Below are 21,360 nucleotides of genomic sequence, written 5' to 3'. Positions count from 1 at the left end.
AACAGTCTCAACAGGTCACTTTCAAGCTATGATTCAAATTCATCATGTACACTGAAAAGGATAGTTGAAAATTTGCATAAATATGCCTGAAAAAGCCAAAATAACAAAGAAAATTTGCTTGCTAAAACTAGTATAAACAGTCTCACCAGGGCACTTTCAAGCTATGATTCAAATTCATCATATACACTGAAAAGGATAGTTGAAAATTTGCATGAATGTGCTACAAAAAGCCAGCCAAAATAACAAAGAAAATATGCTTGTGCTGCAGCTAACTGTCAGTACCCAAAAGTGATATCTTCTACAGTAGCATCATCAAAGATGTAGGCTCCTCTTCTTGTTGGTGGCCTTCTCTAGGACATGAATCAGAAAGTTGAGATAAAAAATGAAAGTTTCAACCCTGTTAAAGAGTGATGAAAGCACAGCAGCATCAACCCCCAAGCCGATAAGATCTCCCTCTAAAAGTCACGCCTTGTGTCCTGTCAGTCTGGGCATGACTATTTGTTGGAGCTCCAATTCCCCATCTAGCAACCAGTTTATGTCTATGCAAAGTTAAGAAAATATGAAGCAGAAGCTATCTACCTGTGAGCACGCCACAAGTAATGGATGGAATCATACTACTACTCAAGCTCAACTTGTGTACAGGTTCGTGATCGGCTCATTATATAAGCAGCTCATTATATAAACAAGACAAACTTGAACACATTTTAAAGCTCATGTAGTTTTCAAGCCAAGCTTAAATAATCTACTACTTAGCTCAACTTGACTAGTTTGCAACTCTACCCCCATCCTCCTGTGAGAATATTATGGAATTATAGAAATATATTAATTAGGTTGATTGTAAATATCCAATTGCTTGTAGATTGATTGTATAGGGTTCTTTCCTATTATAGATTAGGTTTAGGATTGCTATAAATATTGGTTGTAATCTTTGTATTATGAACAAGTTGAATATACAAAAAACATTCAGAAATCTTACATGGTATCAAAGCATGGTTCGAAACCCCAGCTGCTTCGCTTGTCGCCGTCGTGGTTCACTGGTCGAAGGGTCATCGATCTTGACCCCTCCTTGGTTATTCTGGTTCGTGATCAGCCCTAAGTGGTGACGTTCTGGTTTATCTGGGTCATCATCATTAGCCCTCTCCGGTTTGTCTGGTTTGTCACCATCGGAGTCGCGACTTTTCTCTCTCCAAGACTGGCGAAGGTTCAAAATCCTAGCCCTCTCTAGTTCGTCTGGTTCATCTCTCTTCGACTCTGCTTCGACCTCTCTTGGTATCATTCTATTTGATTCATCTTGGCTTCGACTCTGCTTCGATTCTACTTCGACCTTTCTTGGTTCATCTCGGCTTCAGTCTCTCCCTCTCTGGCTCTGCTTTGGTCGCATTTGACCATCAGATATATTCTATTTGATTTATTACAGTTTGACCCCTCAAATATTTTAGGTTTATTACACTTAAACCTCTCAATTTTCTGGTTATTATGATGTCTCTGGCTTTTAATGAGTGTGCTGCCATCAAAGGGGTCATTGGAAGTATCATTGTCCCAAGAAGGGATGTTTTTCTGCTTCGCCTGTGTCTGCCTCATCTTCTCAGCAGTTTCCAATCAAGTTCTGCGCTCCTCCCCTGAGTACCATTCGGTCTCCCGCCAGTTCTACTGTATCTGCTCTGGCGCCTGATCCTGACTTGGCTTCCTTGACTACTCAGATTAGTCAGCTTCAGCATATATTGTCTCCCTCCCAGCCATCCATGTCTGCCTCCATTGTTTCCTCTCTTCATTCTGGTTTGCTTGGGTCTTCTTCAGGCATTTCTTCATCTGTCTGGATTTTTGACTCTGGTGCCTCTCATCATATGACTCTCCATCTTTCCTTACTTCAAAATTGTACTACTCCCTTTCCTATTACTGTCAATGCTGCTAATGGGTCTGGTATGTCTGTTATATCTGTTGGGCCCGTCCTACCGTCTACTATGCCTGCTGTCTTTATTCCATCTGTTCTTTATGTTCCTCAGTTATCTGTCAGTTTATTATCTATCAGTTAGTTTGATGTCTCTGGTTTTGATATTATCTTTTCTTCTTTTATCTGTTCCGTGTAAGATTAGATGTCTAAGCAACAGATTGGGACTGGCCGTAGAGTTGGAGACCTCTATGTGGTGAAGAGCTTGCATCTACCTATGGCAACCTCTTTGACTGCCTTTTCTTCTTTTCAGTTGGATTCTATCTACTTGTGGCATTCTAGATTAGAGCATTTGTCTACAGATCGCTTACGGTCTTTAGCTCAGTCTGGTATATTGGGTAAAGTTTCTCCTAGTAAACTTACTCAATGTCGGGGGTGTAAACTCATCTTACCTTTTTATAAAAATACTTTTATATCTGATACACCATTTTTTTTTAATTCATATTAATATTTGGGGCCCTTCTCTTGTTCTCACCAAAGGGGGTTTTGCATTTTATGTGTCATTTGTTGATGACTGCACCCGTTACACTTGGGTTTATCTTATGACTCATAAGTTTGATTTCTACCAGATATATTGTACTTTCCAGTCTATGGTTACTACACAGTTTCGGTCTACTATTAAATTGTTACAGTCTGACTTGGGCGGGGAATACTTTAAAACTGAATTCTGTTAATATTTGGCCAAATTGGGTACTATTCACCAAACTTCTTATACTGACACACTTGCCCAAAATGGTCGAGCTGAACGTAAACACCGTCATCTCCTTCAGATAGCTAGGTCTCTCATTCTCTTTGCCTTCGTTCCAGCTCCATTTTGGGGTGAGGCAGTTCTTACTGCTACTTTTCTTCTCAACCGTATGCCTACCCCCCTTCTTTCTGGTTAGTCTCCTTATGAGGCTCTGTTTTCTCAACTTCCTAATTACTCCCTTCTTCGTGTGTTTAGGTCTACTTGTTTTGTCCTTTTACCCCATAAAGATTGGACCAAACTTAGTGCCCGATCTGTCCTCTGTGTCTTTTTGGGTTATAGTCTCACTCAAAAAGGTTATCGCTGTTATCGCTGTTATGACCCTGTTTCCCGTTGCCTATATATCTCCCGCAATATTGCATTTCTCGAACTTCTACCTTACTTTCAACTTCCTCCTCTCACCGCCCTAGTTTCCAAAGAGGATTTGGTTTATATTGATCCATTTCCTTCTGAGGTCGTGTCTGATGAGTATATCTCCACAGTTCCTCCTGAACTTGTTCCATCTTCTCCTCCTGCTTCACCTTTGGTTGCTTCTCCTTCTTCAGCTTCTTCTCCTCCTCCGTTGTTAGTTTATTCTCATTGCCAAGCTCCTCCTCCATCGGTTGTCTCTGCCCCTGCTACTGATCCTCCTGCTTCTGACGACTCTGATCCTTATGTACATCGATATCCTACTCGAGCGCGTCCTCCTCCAAACAGGTTAGGTTGGTCTAATACATGTTTTTCTGCTTCCTATCGTAATTTTTTATCTGTTGTTCACTCTTTTTCAAAACCTCTGTCTTACAAAGAGGCCTGTCAGGATCCTCGTTAGATTCAAGCTATGGAGGATGAGTTGTCTGCTCTACAGAAAACTAGTACTTGGGAGTTAGTTCCTTTGCTTACTGGTAAGAATCTGGTTGGTTGTAAATGAATCTACAAAATCAAGACTCATTCTGATAGTTCTCTTGAGCGCTATAAAGCTCGTCTGGTTGCCAAAGGTTTCTTACAAGAGTATGGTATTGATTATGAGGAGATTTTTACACCGTTGCCAAGATGACTACTATCCGTACTTTGATCTCTGTTGCTGCTGTTCGTTCTTGGCCTCTTTATCAGATGGATGTTAAGAATGATTTTCTTAATGGTCATCTCACCGAGGAGATTTACATGCATCCTCCCCCTGGCTTTCACCATTCCTCTGGACAGGTTTATCGCCTTCGGCGTGCTCTGTATAGTCTGAAACAATCTCCTCATGTTTGGTATGATCGCTTTCAGACTGCTGTTACTGAGCTTGGATTTCATCCTTGTGCCCAGGACTCTACTTTATTTCTTTTTCACAACTCTGCTGGATTTGTTGCGTTATTACTGTATGTAGATGATATGATCATCACTGGTTCTGACTCTTCTGCTATATCTGAGATCAAACAGCATCTTTTCCACACCTTTGAAATAAAGGATATGAGCCTATTACGGTATTTTCTGGGTATTGAGATTACTTCTTCTCCTAAGGGCTACTTTCTTTTCAGACCAAGTATGCCAATGAAGTTATTCATCATGCCGGTCTTACTGACACTAAGATTTCTGATACCCCCATTAAACTTAATGTCAAGCTCAACACTACTAATGGTGTTCTTCTGGATGATCCTTCTTTATATCGAGAGCTCGTGAGTTAGTTTATCTTACAGTTACTCGTCCTGATCTTGTCTATGCTATTCATGTCGTTAATCGGTTTGTCTTTGCTCCTCGCTCCCCACATTAGGTTGTATTGGTTTGGATTCTCCGCTATCTCCGGGGTACTATCTTTCAAGGTTTACTATTTTTCAAGGTCTCCAGTTTGTCTCTGCTCCTCGCTCCCCACATTGGGCTATATTAGTTCGGATTCTTCGTTATCTCCGGGTTACTATCTTTCAATATTTACTGTTGTCTTCTACTTCCTCTTTCGACTTGGTAACTTATACTGATTTTGATTGGGCTGGTAATGTCACTGATCGCAAGTCTACTTCTGGCTTCTGCATGTTTCTTGGTGATTCCTTAATTTCTTGGAAGAGAAAGAAGCAAACTGTTGTTGCGCGTTCCACTGCCAAGGCTGAATACCGTGCTATGGCTCATGCCACTGCTGAGATTATTTGGCCTCATTGTCTCTTGACTAATTTAGGTGTCCCTCAGTCTTCTCTGACCTCCCTTTATTGTGACAACCGCAATGCTATTCAGATTGCACATAACACTGTCTTTCATGAGCGGACAAAGCACATTGAGATTGATTGTCATTTTGTCCGTTAGCATTTGCAGTCTGGTTTCCTCTCGCTTCCTTTCGTCTCTTCAGCATTGCAACTTGCTGATTTCTTTACGAAGATTCACACCACTACTCGTTTTCAGTTTCTTCTTGGCAAACTCTCAGTCTTTTCTGCTAAAACACGTTAAGTTTGAGCAGGGGTGTGAGAATATTATGGAATTATGAAAATATATTAATTAGGTTGATTGTGAATATCCGATTGCTTGTAGATTGATTGTATAAGGTTCTTTATTATAGATTAGGTTTTCTTTCCTATTATAAATTAGGTTTATGATTACTATAAATATTGGTTGTAATCTTTGTGTTATGAGCAAGTTGAATATATAGAAAACATTCAAAAATCTTACACCTCCCCCAACCCGCAAACAATAAAGAAGGGAAAAGGGCAATATTGAAAAAAAATGCATTCAAGTATTAAGAACAATGCCAGAGAATTGAAAACAGGCAGAGTACCAGTTTCTAATGGCAATATGCACTAGGCGTACTAAGTTGTACCCAGAGAATCATGTTCTACTTTAAAATATAATTTGCTTTTGGTGAGCTAATCAGGATTTGTAGTTAAAAACTCATCATCAGAGAGCAAAAGGATACACCCACGTTGGAGTCTTCAATATGTTTTTCCCACCAGCAAGTGGATGCAGCACAGTCAGGAAGTAATACAGATGTCCAGCAACGATTCCCAACAGATCTGGCTGAAGTTTTGAACCAAAAATAACATCTAAAGCAAGCATTGCCCAAGGTAAATAAAATGCCTGCAAGTTGGAAAATATTAACACAGCATGTCAACAACTTTGAGAGAGAGGACTTACGTTGTGGTTTTACTAACAACTAGTATACAGAATCAGCATACCTTAAGAGACACAAGACCATAAATGTTGATATTGGCATTCGGGAATTCTCTACTCCAGACATAAAGAAGCATGAAGACCAGTGACACTCCTAAGAAGGGGGACCGGAACCAGGGGATGACAGATAATGCCTAAACATGCAAGCGAACATAAAACGCCAAAACAAAAAGTTAAAAATCCATTCAATCATCCAACAAATAACTGATAAGCAAAGTAGGGCAATGAAAGGCAAATAGACAGGCTGCAGCTTAACATATATGCCTCATCATAAACTGAAAAAGTACTTGCAAAATAACTCTCAATAGAATGCGGGAAAAGGGTGGGGGTTTGCAAAAGCACCCCAAACTGTTTTGAGGTAGATTAATTCGCTCCTGAAAAGTCTCCAAATTACATGAGCATTGCTCTCCCCTATGTTACATGGACTCGGGTATGGGTGTCAGGTGCAAGTTGTGTCGTTTTGGACTTATCTAATTCTCACGCCAAGGACACTAGGACACCTCAAGTAGCATAGACACGGACACATGACATGACACAATAAAGACACGCCAACCCGGCAATTTTCAAAAAAATGCAAACCAGGATAAGTCTTGGCACACTATAAATTCATATGTTTATAACTTTATTGTATGTCAAATATATAAATAGTTTATTCAAAGGTAACATTAAAAATAAAAATAAAAATAAAAACAGAACACAACACTAACATAGCTCTCCTTCATGCAACCCATTTTGCAAATGAGAAAATGGACAAAATAGAACAGGATGCACACAAAAACAAACGGAATTAACACGAACAACACATTTGGACAACAAAAACATAACCTAAGCAAAATTTTAATACCATGTTAGCTGACCAATTATCCCCAAAGCTTAAGCTACTAGGAATCAATCAAACAATGATATCAAGCTCTCAGGATAGAGGGTTCAGGGGAAAAGGGATTCCTATCACAAAACTACATAAAGAGAATAAGTTATCTCACACACCAATAATGTGAAAGCTCCAAAGATCATCATCCACAAGAAATCTGCTGTACGCCTTTGAAATGGTCCATTCTCCAGTTGGACTCCATATCTTGCTCTGTAACATCAAGAAGCAATAACAAGAGTGTTAGTATTTCAAAAGCTCCATCATCTGTTTGCAGCTCACTACTGATCTCATGGTGTTTGAACTGGAAAAGCTTGGGAGGAGTTGCAGAGTGAAAAATAAACATTTCAAGAACTAATTGAAGTTCTATGAAATACTTACATCATTAAAAGGCGAATTCCAAAGTTGATAGAGAATTGCCCTAGGAAAAAGAAGTTGGTAATCAGCCTCCACACCTAGAAATGAAAGTAAAGTAGTTACTAAAAAGTTTTATTGACAAATGGAAAGAGAAACATTAACCATTTTAAGAACTAGTTGAAGTTTTATGAAATACTATTTTTTTTTCAACATATTCTCAACGGTAAAACCTTGGCCTAATAACCTTGAGGTTATGGGTTCATGTCTCGGGGCAACCACTTTGTGCACTATATCAAAGGTTAGATGTGTACCCAATCTTTCCCCTCCAAAACACACATTAATGTGTACTATTGGGCATTGTTTTTTTATATTCTCGATGTACCAGTATCCTATTTTTTTTTATAGATTTTTTCATATCGTTGTATCCGTATCCATGCTTCATAGATAACAAACAATATCTAATGAAAAAGAAGACAACAACGGCTGCGTCCCTTTCCCTCTTGTCCCATTAAATTCGACAAGCTGACTGAAACAATGACAGATTGTCATGCCTGGTCTGATTGTAGCAGCCCATCCCTAAAAATAACAAGGCAAGCTTACTGTCTTGATGGCAAAAGCAGTTACCTCACGTGCCCTCTACAATGTACACCCTTCCTTGAAAAATCAAAGGTCAAAAGGAAAAGATATAATGTGAATTGTGAAATGAGCAAGAGTTTCAAGTTTGCTCAAATCCACTGATATAAGGTTGGGGCTTTTAAGTATAATTCTAAACAAAAAAGTTTTTCAAATTACAATTGTCAAGATGAATACATCCTCTTTGATTAAAACTAATAAACAACAGAGATGGAAACATATACCTCAAAATGTAAGAATAGTCGTTCATATATCAATGCAATATATTTAGGATGACATAGACCAAACTGATTTGCTGTTGTGAAGAACAAACATAGGGTCCCATAAGTTTTGCTTATAGGTGGAAGCGAACTGTAGAATCTGAAGCAGAGGAAACAATGATAAGCACTTAATCAGATATAGAACATGGAATATATATATAGTGTAAATGGATTTTTTTTTTTTTAAATGGAACTAAAAAAAAAAAAACATTTATTCAGGCTTTTCACACATTCCATTCCACATAAGAGCTCCTCCAAAGGTAGTAGGGTCGGTTTAAAACATATAATTCCAAATGCAAAGCCTTCTTGAAATAGAAATTGTCAAAATAAGGCAATTGTTATACCACTCAATTTCTGATGCAGTGACTGTGGTGGCCAATGGTATGTCTTTACCTATTGCTCATTCTAGTAAAGGTCTTCTCTATACACCTCATTTTCATCTTTCTAAAATTCTTCATGTTCCCTCTAACACTTTGTTATTTGTTCATAATTTGAAAAAGATAACAAGTTTAGAGTGATTTGATTCTAGTGGCTTTTTTTGTTTAGGACAAATTCAACGATCAAGTTCTGCACAAGGGTTCATGTTACCAACTACAATATTGTGGCACACTTAGTAATCTTGCAAAAGGTCACAAGTTTCCTTTCCTTTGTCTGAAATAAAAAATACTTAGTAAAACATTTGAAATGAAGGATTTAAGGCACTTAGAAGTTAAAACTATTTTCTTGGTATTCAGGTTCTGAGATCCTCTTCTGGACCTGTGTTGCATCAAACAAAACATGCTTCCAATATTATTCATAAAGCTGGATATGGCTGATTGTAAGCCATATGCTTCCCCTTCAGCTGTGAAGTCTACTTCTCAATTTCATGAAAATGATCCTTTTCCACAACCAGATTTGTATAGGAGTTTGGTGTGTTCTCTTCAGTACTTAAACATAACAAAGCCCGACGATTATTAGATATATCAAAGGCACTCTTCATCAAGGCTTGTGTTTTGTCAAAGGCCCTTTCTCTCTTACTGCTTATTTAGACTCTGATTGGCCTAGGATAATATTATATTATTAATAGAAGGTCGACTTCAGGTTTTTGTGTTTATCTTGGACAAAATCTTGTCTTTTGGTCCTCAAAGAAATAGCATACAATGACAAGATCATCCACTGAAGCTAAGTACAGGGCTATGACCCAAAAATCTGTTGAATTAGCTTGGATGTCTCAACTTTTATCTGATTTGTCTTTGTCTTGTGCTGCTCCATTTGTGATAAATTTTAAAACTACACATACCTATGGCTCATGTACAATAATACATCATTATATTGATGTTTTATGTTCTGAACTAATTTCTATGATAAATCATATTACACCTCAATTTTCTTTTCTATTTACCAGTTTTATGCATATCCTGCTATAGATTCCTTGTCCAAAATTCTCATATGGTACCAAATTTTCACATTTGTCTTTCTTATTTCCAAAAGAACCCTAATCAAGAACCTAGAAAGCGAAATTCCCAACATCACAAGATGGTCAAAAGAAACAAACATGAATAAAACAGTTGAAATACTACAACAACAACAACGACAACAAAAAACACAAAGCAAAAATCAGTTCAAATTCAAAGGAAAGCAATGCAAATCGGCACGAACTACAAGTTCATGAGTTCACAACTATATCAAGCAAAACATCAATTGATGAGAAAGCACACATAGACATTGCATACACACAAACATGAGAGAGAGAGAGAGAGAGAGAGAGAAATGTACTCTGCAGGAGAAGACATTGACGAAGCTCAGAAAACAAATGTACTCTGAGATCTCTCTTCTTTTGGGATTTGAAAATTCAATTGCTTGACAAGAAAGACAAACCAGGAATGAAGTAGTCGTGGTTGTATTTGATGATCACGCCAATCTCAGTTGCCAAACAGGAAGGTCCAGAAGAACCTTCGCTATCATACCTCACACACGTGCCTGCATTTCGCAAGTGCGACGCCGCTTCGTAGACCAGACCAGAGTATGGACGGTTCACTTTTACTGGGCCGATTTGTTTTTTTGTTCTACAAAAGGCCATTAATAAAAGGATGTATGTATGCTCTGCACTGCCCACAAATTCAAGCCTTGGAGATTGGACATTGTTGACAAACAAACAAAGGAAATGGGCCTACGAGTTTTAAACCAACTAACTTACTACAATTCGATTTGTGTTTGATTTATTAAAAATTTATTTGAGATCAACTTATTATATAATAAATTAAACTTAAAAATAATTTAAATTCGTAAAGTTTTCAAGTTAATCTGGAATAACTTACTACTTGATTTAATAAGCTTATACGCACGATAAAAAAATCAAATTATAACTTATGTTTGACCAATTAAAAACTCGTTTGAGATTGATTCGTTATATAAACAAACTAAGATTGAATATAATTTTAAACTCTTTAAATTATCAAACTAAATTTGAACAAACTATTTAACTCAATTTGTTGATTTTTAGTCCTAATTTTTTTTTTTTTTTTTTTTTAGATGGTGTCCTAAATATGTTTAGCTATTAACTATTAAACGTGAAGAGTGGGGACTGGAGTGGAGCAATTTTTTAAATTTTTTATTTTTGGCCATTTAATTTACATTTCAGTTAAACATTAAACAATTGTAAATGTTGTTATCCACAAGCCGTCCGCATATAACTTCATCCCTTTTAAAAATTGACTCAAGTTTATGAGAAAACTTGACCAACTTATCACATGATCTCATTCATAAAAAATTATAATGATTTAATAATTAAAATTACATAATTTCATTATATTTATTTATCAAAAAATAAAAAATTGTGTTCCCAAAATCATATAGTATGTCATATATGTTATTATACTTATCCGAGCATGTTATCTGCTAAAAATTAATATATATATATATATATATATATTATTTTCTATTATTTTAATGAATAAAAATTAAATTGAGACACTTATGTTGTGTTTGGTTGGGGGATTTGAGGAGAAATTTGAGGAAGGATTTGAAAAGGTGTGTGAAACTAGGTGAAATTTAGACATGTTTTATTCACATTTCACCTACATTTTTCATTTCTCTTTTTAAATTTCTCCTCAAATCTCCCAACCAAACACAGTATTAGAAATTTAGGCCAAGTTTGGCTACTGCCAAAAAAGTGCACTTATTTCATCTTTTTATCTTTTTTGGGTCACATCAATCAACATCTCCTCTCTACTTTTTCTATACATAATACAAAAAAAGTCAAAAAGTACACTTATTTAGTCTTCCCAAACTAGGCGTTAGTGTAACACCACCAAATCCTCATTTAGGAGACTAGTTTATGCTGCACCAAATTAATCATTGCAAGGCACTCCTTGCTGGTCAATTCACACAAAATCATGGTTAACCACCATTAGTTACTTTTGCTTTCTCTGCATTAAAATCAGTGCAAATCAATAGACCCTTCGTTAGTGATGAACAGCTAAATGGGGGGTATCTGCATGTAGGTGGTTGTGGCGGTAGGAGAAGTTATTTGGTGGTTTGTATACGTGGTTATGTTGTAATTTGTAGAGACGGTGAGTCTTATAATTTTGTCTTAAGTGATTATACAACAATAAGGGTCATAATAATTTTTATTAGTTAGAAATATATCTACATGGTGTTCTTAGACTATGAAATAATTTTTCATCGTGGTGGTCCAACCAACACTGACCCCAACTTGATATGCAAATCTATTGATAACAGTTTTCTGGCCCTGTCCACCCAACTCAAAGTTGGTGTAGTCTGGCACTGCTAATAATCTGAATTCCTGTATTTGATGACAAACATTTCTTGACCCAGAAAGGACAACCTCAAAGTCTTTTTTAACACCACAATGGTGTTTGGATAAAGAATTTAAAAGGAAATTTATAAATAAAATAAATAAAAAATGATTGTAAAAAAATAATAGAAAGGAAAATTAAAAATATGTCTCAATTCATAACAAAGAAAGTTTAAGTTGTGTTTAGAATATGAATTTCAATAGAGATTTAAAAAGAAAAAATAAAAATGTATATAAAATATAAATGAAATATACTTTTAGAAACCACTTGTGCAATATATTTGTGCGTACCGAATACCGCACTGATGAAAGTGGATCTGAGCTCCACAGCTGAATGGGCTGTCCAGAAACCGAGGATCTGCGACACAGAACACCGTCGAGATTGTTTGGCCAAGGTTGGCCGAAAAACCCCTCCAACTTGAGAATGAGTGATCGAAGAAGATGAAGGACTCTCTCTAGGTGTGGAGAGAGGAAAGGAAAGAGTAAATTCGGTTTTGTTCAAGGTTAGATTCGATACTTTCAATGTGAAGAGATTAAGGCTTATATAGAAAACTTTGCATGTTGCCCAAGATAGTTTCATAGAGCTTTCGTGCTTCTAGGCTTCCTTTAACATTGCTCAAGGTAGGGGACCACAAGATAGTATAACAGATCACATTCTCTTGATCAACTGTTTCCATGATTTTAGGAGGGAGGGGACCAGCCGAGGTGGTAGCCTACACATGTATGCGCTCATAACTTCCACGTTTCTCTAAGAGGTTCCCTCAGCTCAGTACCGTTGTGCCTTGGTTCGGTCTTTTGTGGGACTGTGTTGTAGAGATGGACTGGTCCATTTGGATATCTTTGTATGAGCTCAGTCCACTTTAGTTGTAATGATAGGTTCAACCCATCAGTTCGGTCTGTAGATTAAGTCCTGCAGGTCGGCTCAGCCTAGTATCGCGGTTGGATTGGTCTTTTTATTGCGAGTTGGGCCCAAGTGCTTGGAGACTTGGGTGGACTATTGATCATGGAGTTGGGCTTAATTAGTTTGCCCACATATTCACATGACCCACTTGGATTTGGGCTTGGAGGATTAGACCGGCCAAAGGCTTAGATTTGACCTGTTTCATATTCAACCCCTTCAATATTGGATGTATTCAAATTTCAAAATAACATATTCTTAAATATTTATCAACTGTTTCTCATATATTTACAGCAAATATGTATTCTTTTTTGAAAGAAGAAAAATAGAAATGAGTACAAAAATGTCGACCTCACACCTTTGTCTCCATTATGCAATTGTAATTGTATCACAACTAAGGCCAAGTTTGGCATGATTGAAAAAAGACAAAAAGTTAAAAAGTCACTATCTTATTTAAGTCACATCATCTTATTTAAATCACATCACCTCTCTAACACATCACTTCAAATCCAATCCAAACCCAACCCATATTTCATAAAAAGTCACTATCTTATTTAAGTCACACACTGCTGGAGAAATGACTTTTAGCGGCGTTTTAAAAACGCCGCTATATGTATGAAAAACGCCGCTAATTCCTTTAGTGACGCTTATCACCAAACGTCGAGGACGCGGCCGTCGCTATAAGTTTATGACGCTTTAAAAACGTCGTAAAATTAGTATAGACGGCGTTTTTAAAAACGCCGCTAAATGCGATAAATAATGATATAAATGACGTCATCCAATATTTAGCGACGTTTTTAAAACGCCGTGATAGATTTTTTTATTTTAAAAAAATGTCCATTGACACTGTAGTGGCGTTTTGAAAAAACGCCGTTATAACTCTTTTTTTTTAAAAAAAAATGTTCTGAATCTGTTATATTTAACTAAAAAACATACCTGTAATAAAGCTGAAAAATAACAATAATATGAATAAAATTTTACAGCTACTTCAATATATTGACTAAATAAACATTACATGATTGTGTCTGAACCAAAATCAAACAATTCCAATTGATTAACCACTCATGACAATGTACATTGAACCACTTTGCAACTTGGAATGTGCATATAGAAAAGAAAAATGTGGAGAGAGAATTTTACATGTCACAGGGATAAATTTCTGGCATGTCTTCACTACAAAGTTGTCGGATAGATCAGAGACCTCTTCTTCACCAGCAAACAGCTATGATAAAGATGAAGAAAAGTTAAGTCTCATGAACTAAGTTGCAAAATACATACCTCATCAAGCATTAAAAAAAATAATAATAATAATTTGTCAGTCAAGGATGTGGACAATAAAGCCATCATTTAATGACAACATCAGACATGAAATATCACAACTTGTTCAAGTCTTCCTGTTTACCTTCACTAATTTAGTATTTATAGCAAAGAGTCTATGCATTTCATTAGGCAAAAAAAAAAAAAAAAAAAAAAATGGGAAGCAAGCACGAATATCATCTTGTAGAGTGGGAGAACGTGCCTTTCCTAGTCCACACAGGAGGGTCAGGAGTTTGGAATCCTGAATTATTCAAACTTGAAAATGGCTGTCAAGATTTAACTTAAACAGGGATGACTTTAAAGGAGAGTGGTCGAAGAAATACAGGGGTTACAGTGGCTTAAGGGGGTCCGTAATCAGAGAAGGCGTAAGGATTCAAAGTAAGAGAACTTCGAAATCAAAATCGAAGCCGATCCGTTGATTTCTTCTGGAAGAGATTAGGGCATCTGTTTAGAGAGAGAGAGAGAGAGAGAGAGAAGCTGCCAAAAAAGAGTCAGCCCTACCATGCATGCACAGATTCCACTTTCTTTCTCATTTTTGGGTCCCCAATTCTTTTTATCATTGTCCTTGTGATTACCTTAGAAAATAAAAGAACCAAAAGTGGATCCAAATATACAACCTTTGCCTGGAAAAAGGGTTGTAATCTCTGTAGAAGATGAGTCCACTTTGTTCTGCCCTGAAAATGAAAAAACTGTGTCTTCAAACTGAATTAAAATTACTCAAGTAACAGTTATTTGATTCAGCATAATGTCATTGCTAGGGTGGTTGTGAAAGGGCTTTATTTTCCCTTCAATTAATCGGATCAGAAAATAAATGAATCCAATATTGCATGGCTCATGTTGATAGATCCACTTAAGTTATTAGAAGCTCCTTTTTTTCATAAATCCTTTTCATTTTTTTTTTTTCTTTACACATCCTTTTACAAATTTAATGTCCAATTTATGTTGATAAAGGTCCTTGTTTCCTGCAACTCTGCCTATCCGAGCTTGCCAGCGTCCATGTTGATGATGTCTGTTGAAGATTACATCAGAATTAGAGACCCATAAAGAAGGGCAGGGTCTGGGAACGACGAGATGTACATCAAATATACTTCTACTTATAATTAAAGGAAGCGTGCCAATAAAAATTATAGATTAACAGATGTATGTGCAAAAAATAGTAAGACCTTGTGACTCCTCTGTACATTGAAGCACCCCTTGAGAAGCCACTGCTTTTTCTGCAAAGATCAATATATTAGAGATAAAAACACATCAAACAAAGAAAACAAACATTGTTGTCTAATATACTAGGGGAGAGACTATACCTTCTTAAGTGAGCAACATATTCTTGTCTGGTCATGTTCTTCATATGTTCAAGTTCTTGTTGATAGTTTTCCAGCTAAATCATCAATATACAGAGTCCCATGTCAGTTACAAAACAATTGTTAGATGAAATAAGCTGATGAGAGGGTCAGAGAACCACCGGAAAATTGATATGGGTCGAAGGGCCCCAATACTTGAGTGCAGCTAAATCATAAGCTCTTGCAGCCTTTGCTTCCATATCATAACCCCCTGAAAATTAGTATTTGGCAATGATGATGCTATGAGAATTGAAGGAAAGAACATGCTTATTACTCAATCATTGTCAATAACAAGATTTACCCAGATAAACTGATAGTCATTATTGGTATCACCCAGCAATGAAGAACATGAGAAATGAGGAAAGAATAGTATATTAGTCACTTGAACAACAAAAGATGGCCAACAATGCAGGGCCTGGCAAAGTAAAAATCTTAAGGAGGCAATGTGGATGGATTATATGTTTCCTTCACTAACCTTGCCTTCCTTTCCTGCTTTGTCCCTCTTTCTTACAACTGTTGTCCCAGAGATGGGCTTCATATCTACCAGTCCATCTATGCCTGATGGATGATAATCCACAGAGAGAAAATGAAAGTACTAAACATGAAAACAAGGGAAACATGACTTATAAAAATAAATAAAGGGTGATCCAGTACACTAGATTCCCGTTAATGCAGGGTTTGAAGAGAATAAGATGTACAAAGTCTTATCCCGTTTTTGGAGAGGTTGTTGCAGTGACTTGAACACGTACCACCAGAGATGTCAACAGCAAACTTATCGTTAGGCCAAGCCACCCTTAACTCACAAGAATGAATGAGAGAGAAATTGAAAAAATGCAAACACAGCAAGATCATGAAGAAAGGTATTAGGTAAATCTTGTATTTTTGTATATGCATGTGATTTATAATTCTTATGCATTTATTCTTTTCTGTTTTTCTGTGAGCCAATCCTGGTTAGGTGTGACTAATTCCTAACAGGATAATGAGTGATGTAGGAAGAAAGGTATGCATTTTGTATAATAAAATAAAAAGATTGACAGATGCAATAACAAAGAACATCTAGCATATTACAGAAAAGAGATGGAAGGAGATTAAAGAACTAACCTTGTGACACCTCTATACTGTGAAGTCCTCTGTCCAAATGTCTCAATGGACTTCCTATGGACAACCTGCTTCTGATCAAGCTTCTCAGACCCTCTTTTCTTTCCCTCCATGGCTACACACTCAGTAACAGTGGGTGAGATCTGCTGTGAACCAGTAACACAGCTTGATTGGGAGCCAGGGCAAGCTCAGTGACTGCAAATCCCTATACCCCAATGCACTCACAGACCCAGATTCAACCCCATTGTCCAATGCATGACTTGCAGGGTAATAATTCCTTGAAACCCAGTTCTTCATCACAGAGAAATCATCTTCTGCCATGTTTGGGAGCTGGCGATTGCAATCTGAAACCTGGGCCTCCTTAGTCCCCTCCTTATACTCCAGATGCAGCTGCTTTCTCACTTCAAAATATCCTAGAACAAAAGATACTCAAATGGCCAGTGGTACTTTGGATTTAGTATGTGAAGGTCCACAGAATCTATCTATAAAATGTCATTAGCAAATGTAGTCCATCAATTATATTGCACAAAGGATCCATTAGATGAGATGTAAAGTGAAAAATTATCATGAAAGAAAGATGTGGATTAAATAAATAATAATTTCCACCAAAATTAAAGTGACATTATTGGAATAAATCAAAAGATATACTTAGTGTCCCACCAAAATAACAACTCACATTATATCACTGTAGTGGATGAAAAAGAAAACAAGTGTCCCGCAAAAATAATGACTTATGTTACTACAACGATATGAATTACATACAGCCACACAACGATATGAATTACATACAGCCACACAACGATATGAATTACATACAGCCACACAACGATATGCTTGTCATTATAATAACTAGAAAACCATGCATGATCTACTCTTATGTTGTAGTTATGCACAGTTAGGTTTGTGTCATGCTCCACTACATAAATGATTGGGCATCAAATACAATCACTAATCAAAAGCATCAATTTTTACTAACGAAGAAAAAATAGAGGTGGAGAGGACTTCTACTGATAGATGTCAAGTTCAACTACATTTATGATTGCCCAACTAACATCGATTCGAGATCTAATGTCTGTAAAATTTTGCCATCTTATGCTCATCCACCTAGGATAGTTAAAGAAAACAATCATTATAGAAGTTCTAAATTAAGATGTACAAGCAATGAAATAGACTCCATTCAATTATGTTAAAATATAAATGGAAAATTCACCTCCAAATGCTATTCGAACAAATTTCAAAGGTCCTGTTTCAATTGACTTTACAAATATTTCTCAAGCTCAATGAGAATAATTCCACTTCAAAGCATACCATCACAACCACAAAAATAAATATGAAGTAAACATACAGCTCATTTTCTGGACTGCAGAAGTTTACTAAATCTACTTTTCCCTGTGACAAAAACATTTTCAGATGTGCAAAACTCATACATGTAACTCAAATCACGAGGAAAAGCTTAAGGCACATGTGTTTGGTTTCATTATTGATGGGACTCATATTAAGAATACATTTATATCTGAATAGCATGAACAAACACAGAATGTGGCGGTCTTGCAGAATCCTTTGAATACCATCAAGGAACTTAGATCGAGTACTTAATCATAATAAAACAAACAATTCTATTACATAGAATTTCATATTTCATTCATTTAAACTCTGTTAAATTTTGGAAGGTAACACAAAATTGGAATGGCTGAAAAGCTGTTTTTGACTTGAGAACCTTGTTTTCTCCTCATTGATAACAAAAATGCATTCACAGTATATTCAGCACAGTTTGGAGAATCATTTAGCTGAGCCAAATCCACAACACTGAAAAAGGAAGATCTTTTTATTAACTTATATGAAAAAAAGAAGCATAATACATCGGATCTCCATGACAGAGACATCCATCGTAAAATCAATTTTAGTTGAAGAAACAATAGAGTGGTATACATCAAGGTTTTCCATATCCCTGTAAGTAGGTCAAATCTTAAAGAACACAGATACACCAAAGTTGTAACACCCCACTTTCTTCTTCGATTAGCAGCAAAAAATAAAAAATCACTCCCCCAAATCAATTAAAGAAATATGTTCCCCAAATTATATATATAATCTAATGATTCCAAAAGGAAATGTGTGGCATATGTTGCAAATCATGTAAGAGAGTATTGCAACAACTCATAGAAGTTACGAGTGTTAAAGCTGCCATAAAATAATCTCCTGAACAATAACAAGAACAAAATTGTCAAAACAGAAGTTACATTATTACATACCTCATTATGAAGGAATGGCATCTCAAAGTTTCATCATTGAACAAACACTTCAGTACAAATCAAGAAAGAGAAGTACGAAACAATTGCCATCCCATATGATGGGTGGGGCACCGTAATTTCAAATTTCATCAACTAAGTTAAGTTCAATAATTACGGGTAAATCTTCTAGTTCAAGTTATTGCGTGGATTACAACCAGACAAAAAAGTTGAAGCATATATTAAAATCCAAACGTATTAGTAACTCATTACCCAAAAGAAGATGAATAATTCTAAAACTAATCAGCAATTGAAAGAAAGAAATATCATAACAAAAGTGATGCTAATGAAAGGAATGATTCTCTTATTTCCCATGGCCAGCTGTATATATATTATGATATTATCCTTACAACTTATTGATATGAGCTTATTTAAAGACAATATATAGTTCAAATAAGATTAACCATAAAGGCACTCCTCTCTGTAGCATATAACTAGTCCTATATCAAAATATGCTTCCTGTACCGAAGTGTTTGTTCAATTGTTTCGTGCTCCTCAAAATAGACTTGTGGCTTAAACATAAATCCAATCAAAACTAGAAGAGAGTAACAAATAGAATTTGGACCTGATATTTGCAGTTCTAATTTGGAAGAAAACAATAAAAAAATAAAAAAAACTAATTTAGTTATCTACCTATATGACAGGGTGATAGATTCAGAAATCAATCAAATCAGATACATATGTGACTGAGTTACAGATTCAGAAAACAGAGTATAGATTCCAGTGAAAGAACAATCAGGAACTTAATTCACCCAAAAACAATCAAGAACTTGGAATGAGTACTAGAGCTTTCACAGAGAATCGAAATGATTACCATTTATTATTCGAGGCATAAACTCTGCTAGCCAACAATGGGATGCAATCATGAATAAACCTGTAACATGAAAAGAGCAATATTTAGATATGGAAACACCATCCTGTCGCTCACTACAACCATATGATGATATATTACCAGCAAACTGACATTATCTTGTTCTTTTTATGTAAGTAACAGTCTATATATATTATATCAAAAAGGCACAAAAAAGAGGGACCCACAGACTTACACTATCTTCAAGTTTTGCATGGATATCTAAAGTCACCACATAATCCTCCACAGTCACTCAGAGGAGAGTCCTGTAGAGGAATATGAACAAGGTGATGAGGCAATCCATTAGCTTCAGGCATAAGATGACACATAAACTGTAAGCCCACTAATGATGAAAATGCAGTTTCTGCAACACAGTCCAAGAAAATTAAAATTTATGAACAGACATACAGAGTCACAAAGAATAAACAACAGAATGAATGTGAATATAGTTTTCAACAAGCATACAGCATAAGCACCAGCCCCACCACCGCCTTCACCGCCCCTCCCTTCACCGCCCTCTCCTTGTTCACCTTCACCGTACACAGCTTGTACAGCGTCGTCATCGCGTCCTTCTTCCCCCTATTCAATCCATTCATCAATAGCGTTCTCAATGGCGGAATCGCTCCGCAAGCTCCGATCGAAATCTTGTTCTCGTCGATCAACGACAAGTTCAGCAACGCACATGCCGCTCTGAATCTTCGAAATCGCTCTGAACAGCCGATTGATATCGATCTGAATCTTCAAAATCGCTTCGAAATCGCTTTGAACAGCCGATGGAGCTTGTGTTCTTTGAAGCTCTCGTCAAGAACAGCCGATTGATCTGTCAAGAGACGAAGCTTCTTCCTAGAGTACTCTCCTTCGTCTTCTTCGTCGCTAAGAGAGAGAGAGAGAGAGATGTGTGCTTATAAGATAACAGAGATGTGTTCGTATAAGAGAGAGAAAGCGCACAGATTCAAGAATAAGGGTTTCAAAAAGGGGCGCGTGTATGCACCGTATTCGGAGGCGTTTTTAAGCGCCTTCAATTTCAAAACGGTGCCGTTTTGGTTAAAAAAATATACGGCGATTATAAAACGCCGTTAAAAATTAAAAAATGCGACGTTTAATAAAACGTCGTTAATTAAACGCCGTTAAATCTCTAATTTCCTGTAGTAACATCATCTTATTTAAATCACATCACCTCTCTAACACATCACTTCAAATCCAATCCAAACCCAACCCATATTTCATAAAAAGTCAAAAAGTGCACTTATTTAGTCTTCCCAAACTAGGCCTAAATCTATTTATAGCACAATTTTTAATTTTTTATTATTTTTTTTTCTATAGTATGAGGTCGAATATTTACCTTGTCTCCTCTTACCACTTCCCAACCTTCCCTATCATGTCATGAGAGTTGTAAAGTAGATTTTACTCTTCTTTTAATTCGAAAACTCACTGCCAGAATCATGCCAACTATAAACCCCACCTATAAATAATCATTCAGCCTAACACTTTCTAAAAAATAACATTTTAAGCCCAAATTCAGGCCGAAATTAGCTGAGGCTTGAATTATGCAGTATTTTAATACTAATAATATTAAAGTGATCACATTTATGTATTGTAAAATGTCGCCTAATTATTTATCTGTTACCAATATAATAATGACACATGACATGATAAAAATTTTAGAATAATTTGGTTGGCTCGATTTTGACTCTAACTTTTTGAATTTGTCTCAATTTGATCCAATATTATTAGTTTTTTTTTTTATATATAAAAAATGCGCATATGAACATGTCATGCCATGTTTATAGGAACAAAGCTGTAAACTCGATCAATTCAATGAATCAATCTCAACCAATTTAATAACTATTTTTTATC

General features: G+C 36.3%; 1 protein-coding gene and 1 pseudogene across 5 annotated transcripts; both read right to left on the bottom strand.

The window, feature by feature from the left end:
* Positions 1-47: 47 nt before the first annotated feature.
* DER1 (DERLIN-1) lies at positions 48-10,071 on the bottom strand. Of its 4 annotated transcripts, none has more exons than XM_082870483.1 (7): positions 9,678-10,071; positions 7,887-8,022; positions 7,054-7,127; positions 6,792-6,885; positions 5,810-5,938; positions 5,551-5,711; positions 48-539 (listed from the first exon to the last, which is right to left on the bottom strand). In XM_082870483.1, exons 1-7 carry the CDS (start codon positions 9,692-9,694, stop codon positions 428-430), a joined length of 723 nt encoding a protein of 240 aa, XP_082726609.1. In that variant the 5' UTR covers positions 9,695-10,071; the 3' UTR covers positions 48-427. The 4 variants fall into 4 exon arrangements, with proteins under 4 accessions (XP_082726609.1, XP_082726612.1, XP_082726611.1 ...); XM_082870485.1 differs by having other exon boundaries at positions 102-5,070; XM_082870484.1 differs by lacking the exon at positions 48-539 and adding an exon at positions 2,722-5,073.
* Positions 10,072-14,647: 4,576 nt separating this feature from the next.
* On the bottom strand, positions 14,648-19,869 carry LOC114260188 (AP2-like ethylene-responsive transcription factor ANT; annotated as a pseudogene). Its single transcript, XR_014330523.1, has 9 exons — positions 19,700-19,869; positions 19,468-19,527; positions 16,372-16,781; positions 15,746-15,828; positions 15,572-15,580; positions 15,393-15,481; positions 15,235-15,308; positions 15,097-15,147; positions 14,648-14,942 (listed from the first exon to the last, which is right to left on the bottom strand). The product of XR_014330523.1 is annotated as an AP2-like ethylene-responsive transcription factor ANT (transcript).
* Between the last annotated feature and the right edge of the window lie 1,491 nt (positions 19,870-21,360).

The sequence above is a fragment of the Camellia sinensis genome, chromosome 5 (assembly GCF_055761805.1).
Source record: "Camellia sinensis isolate YWXY chromosome 5, ASM5576180v1, whole genome shotgun sequence".
Lineage (NCBI taxonomy): Eukaryota > Viridiplantae > Streptophyta > Magnoliopsida > Ericales > Theaceae > Camellia > Camellia sinensis.
The sequence above is the reverse complement of the archived record's forward strand: the minus strand, read 5'-3'. Positions and strand labels throughout refer to the sequence as shown.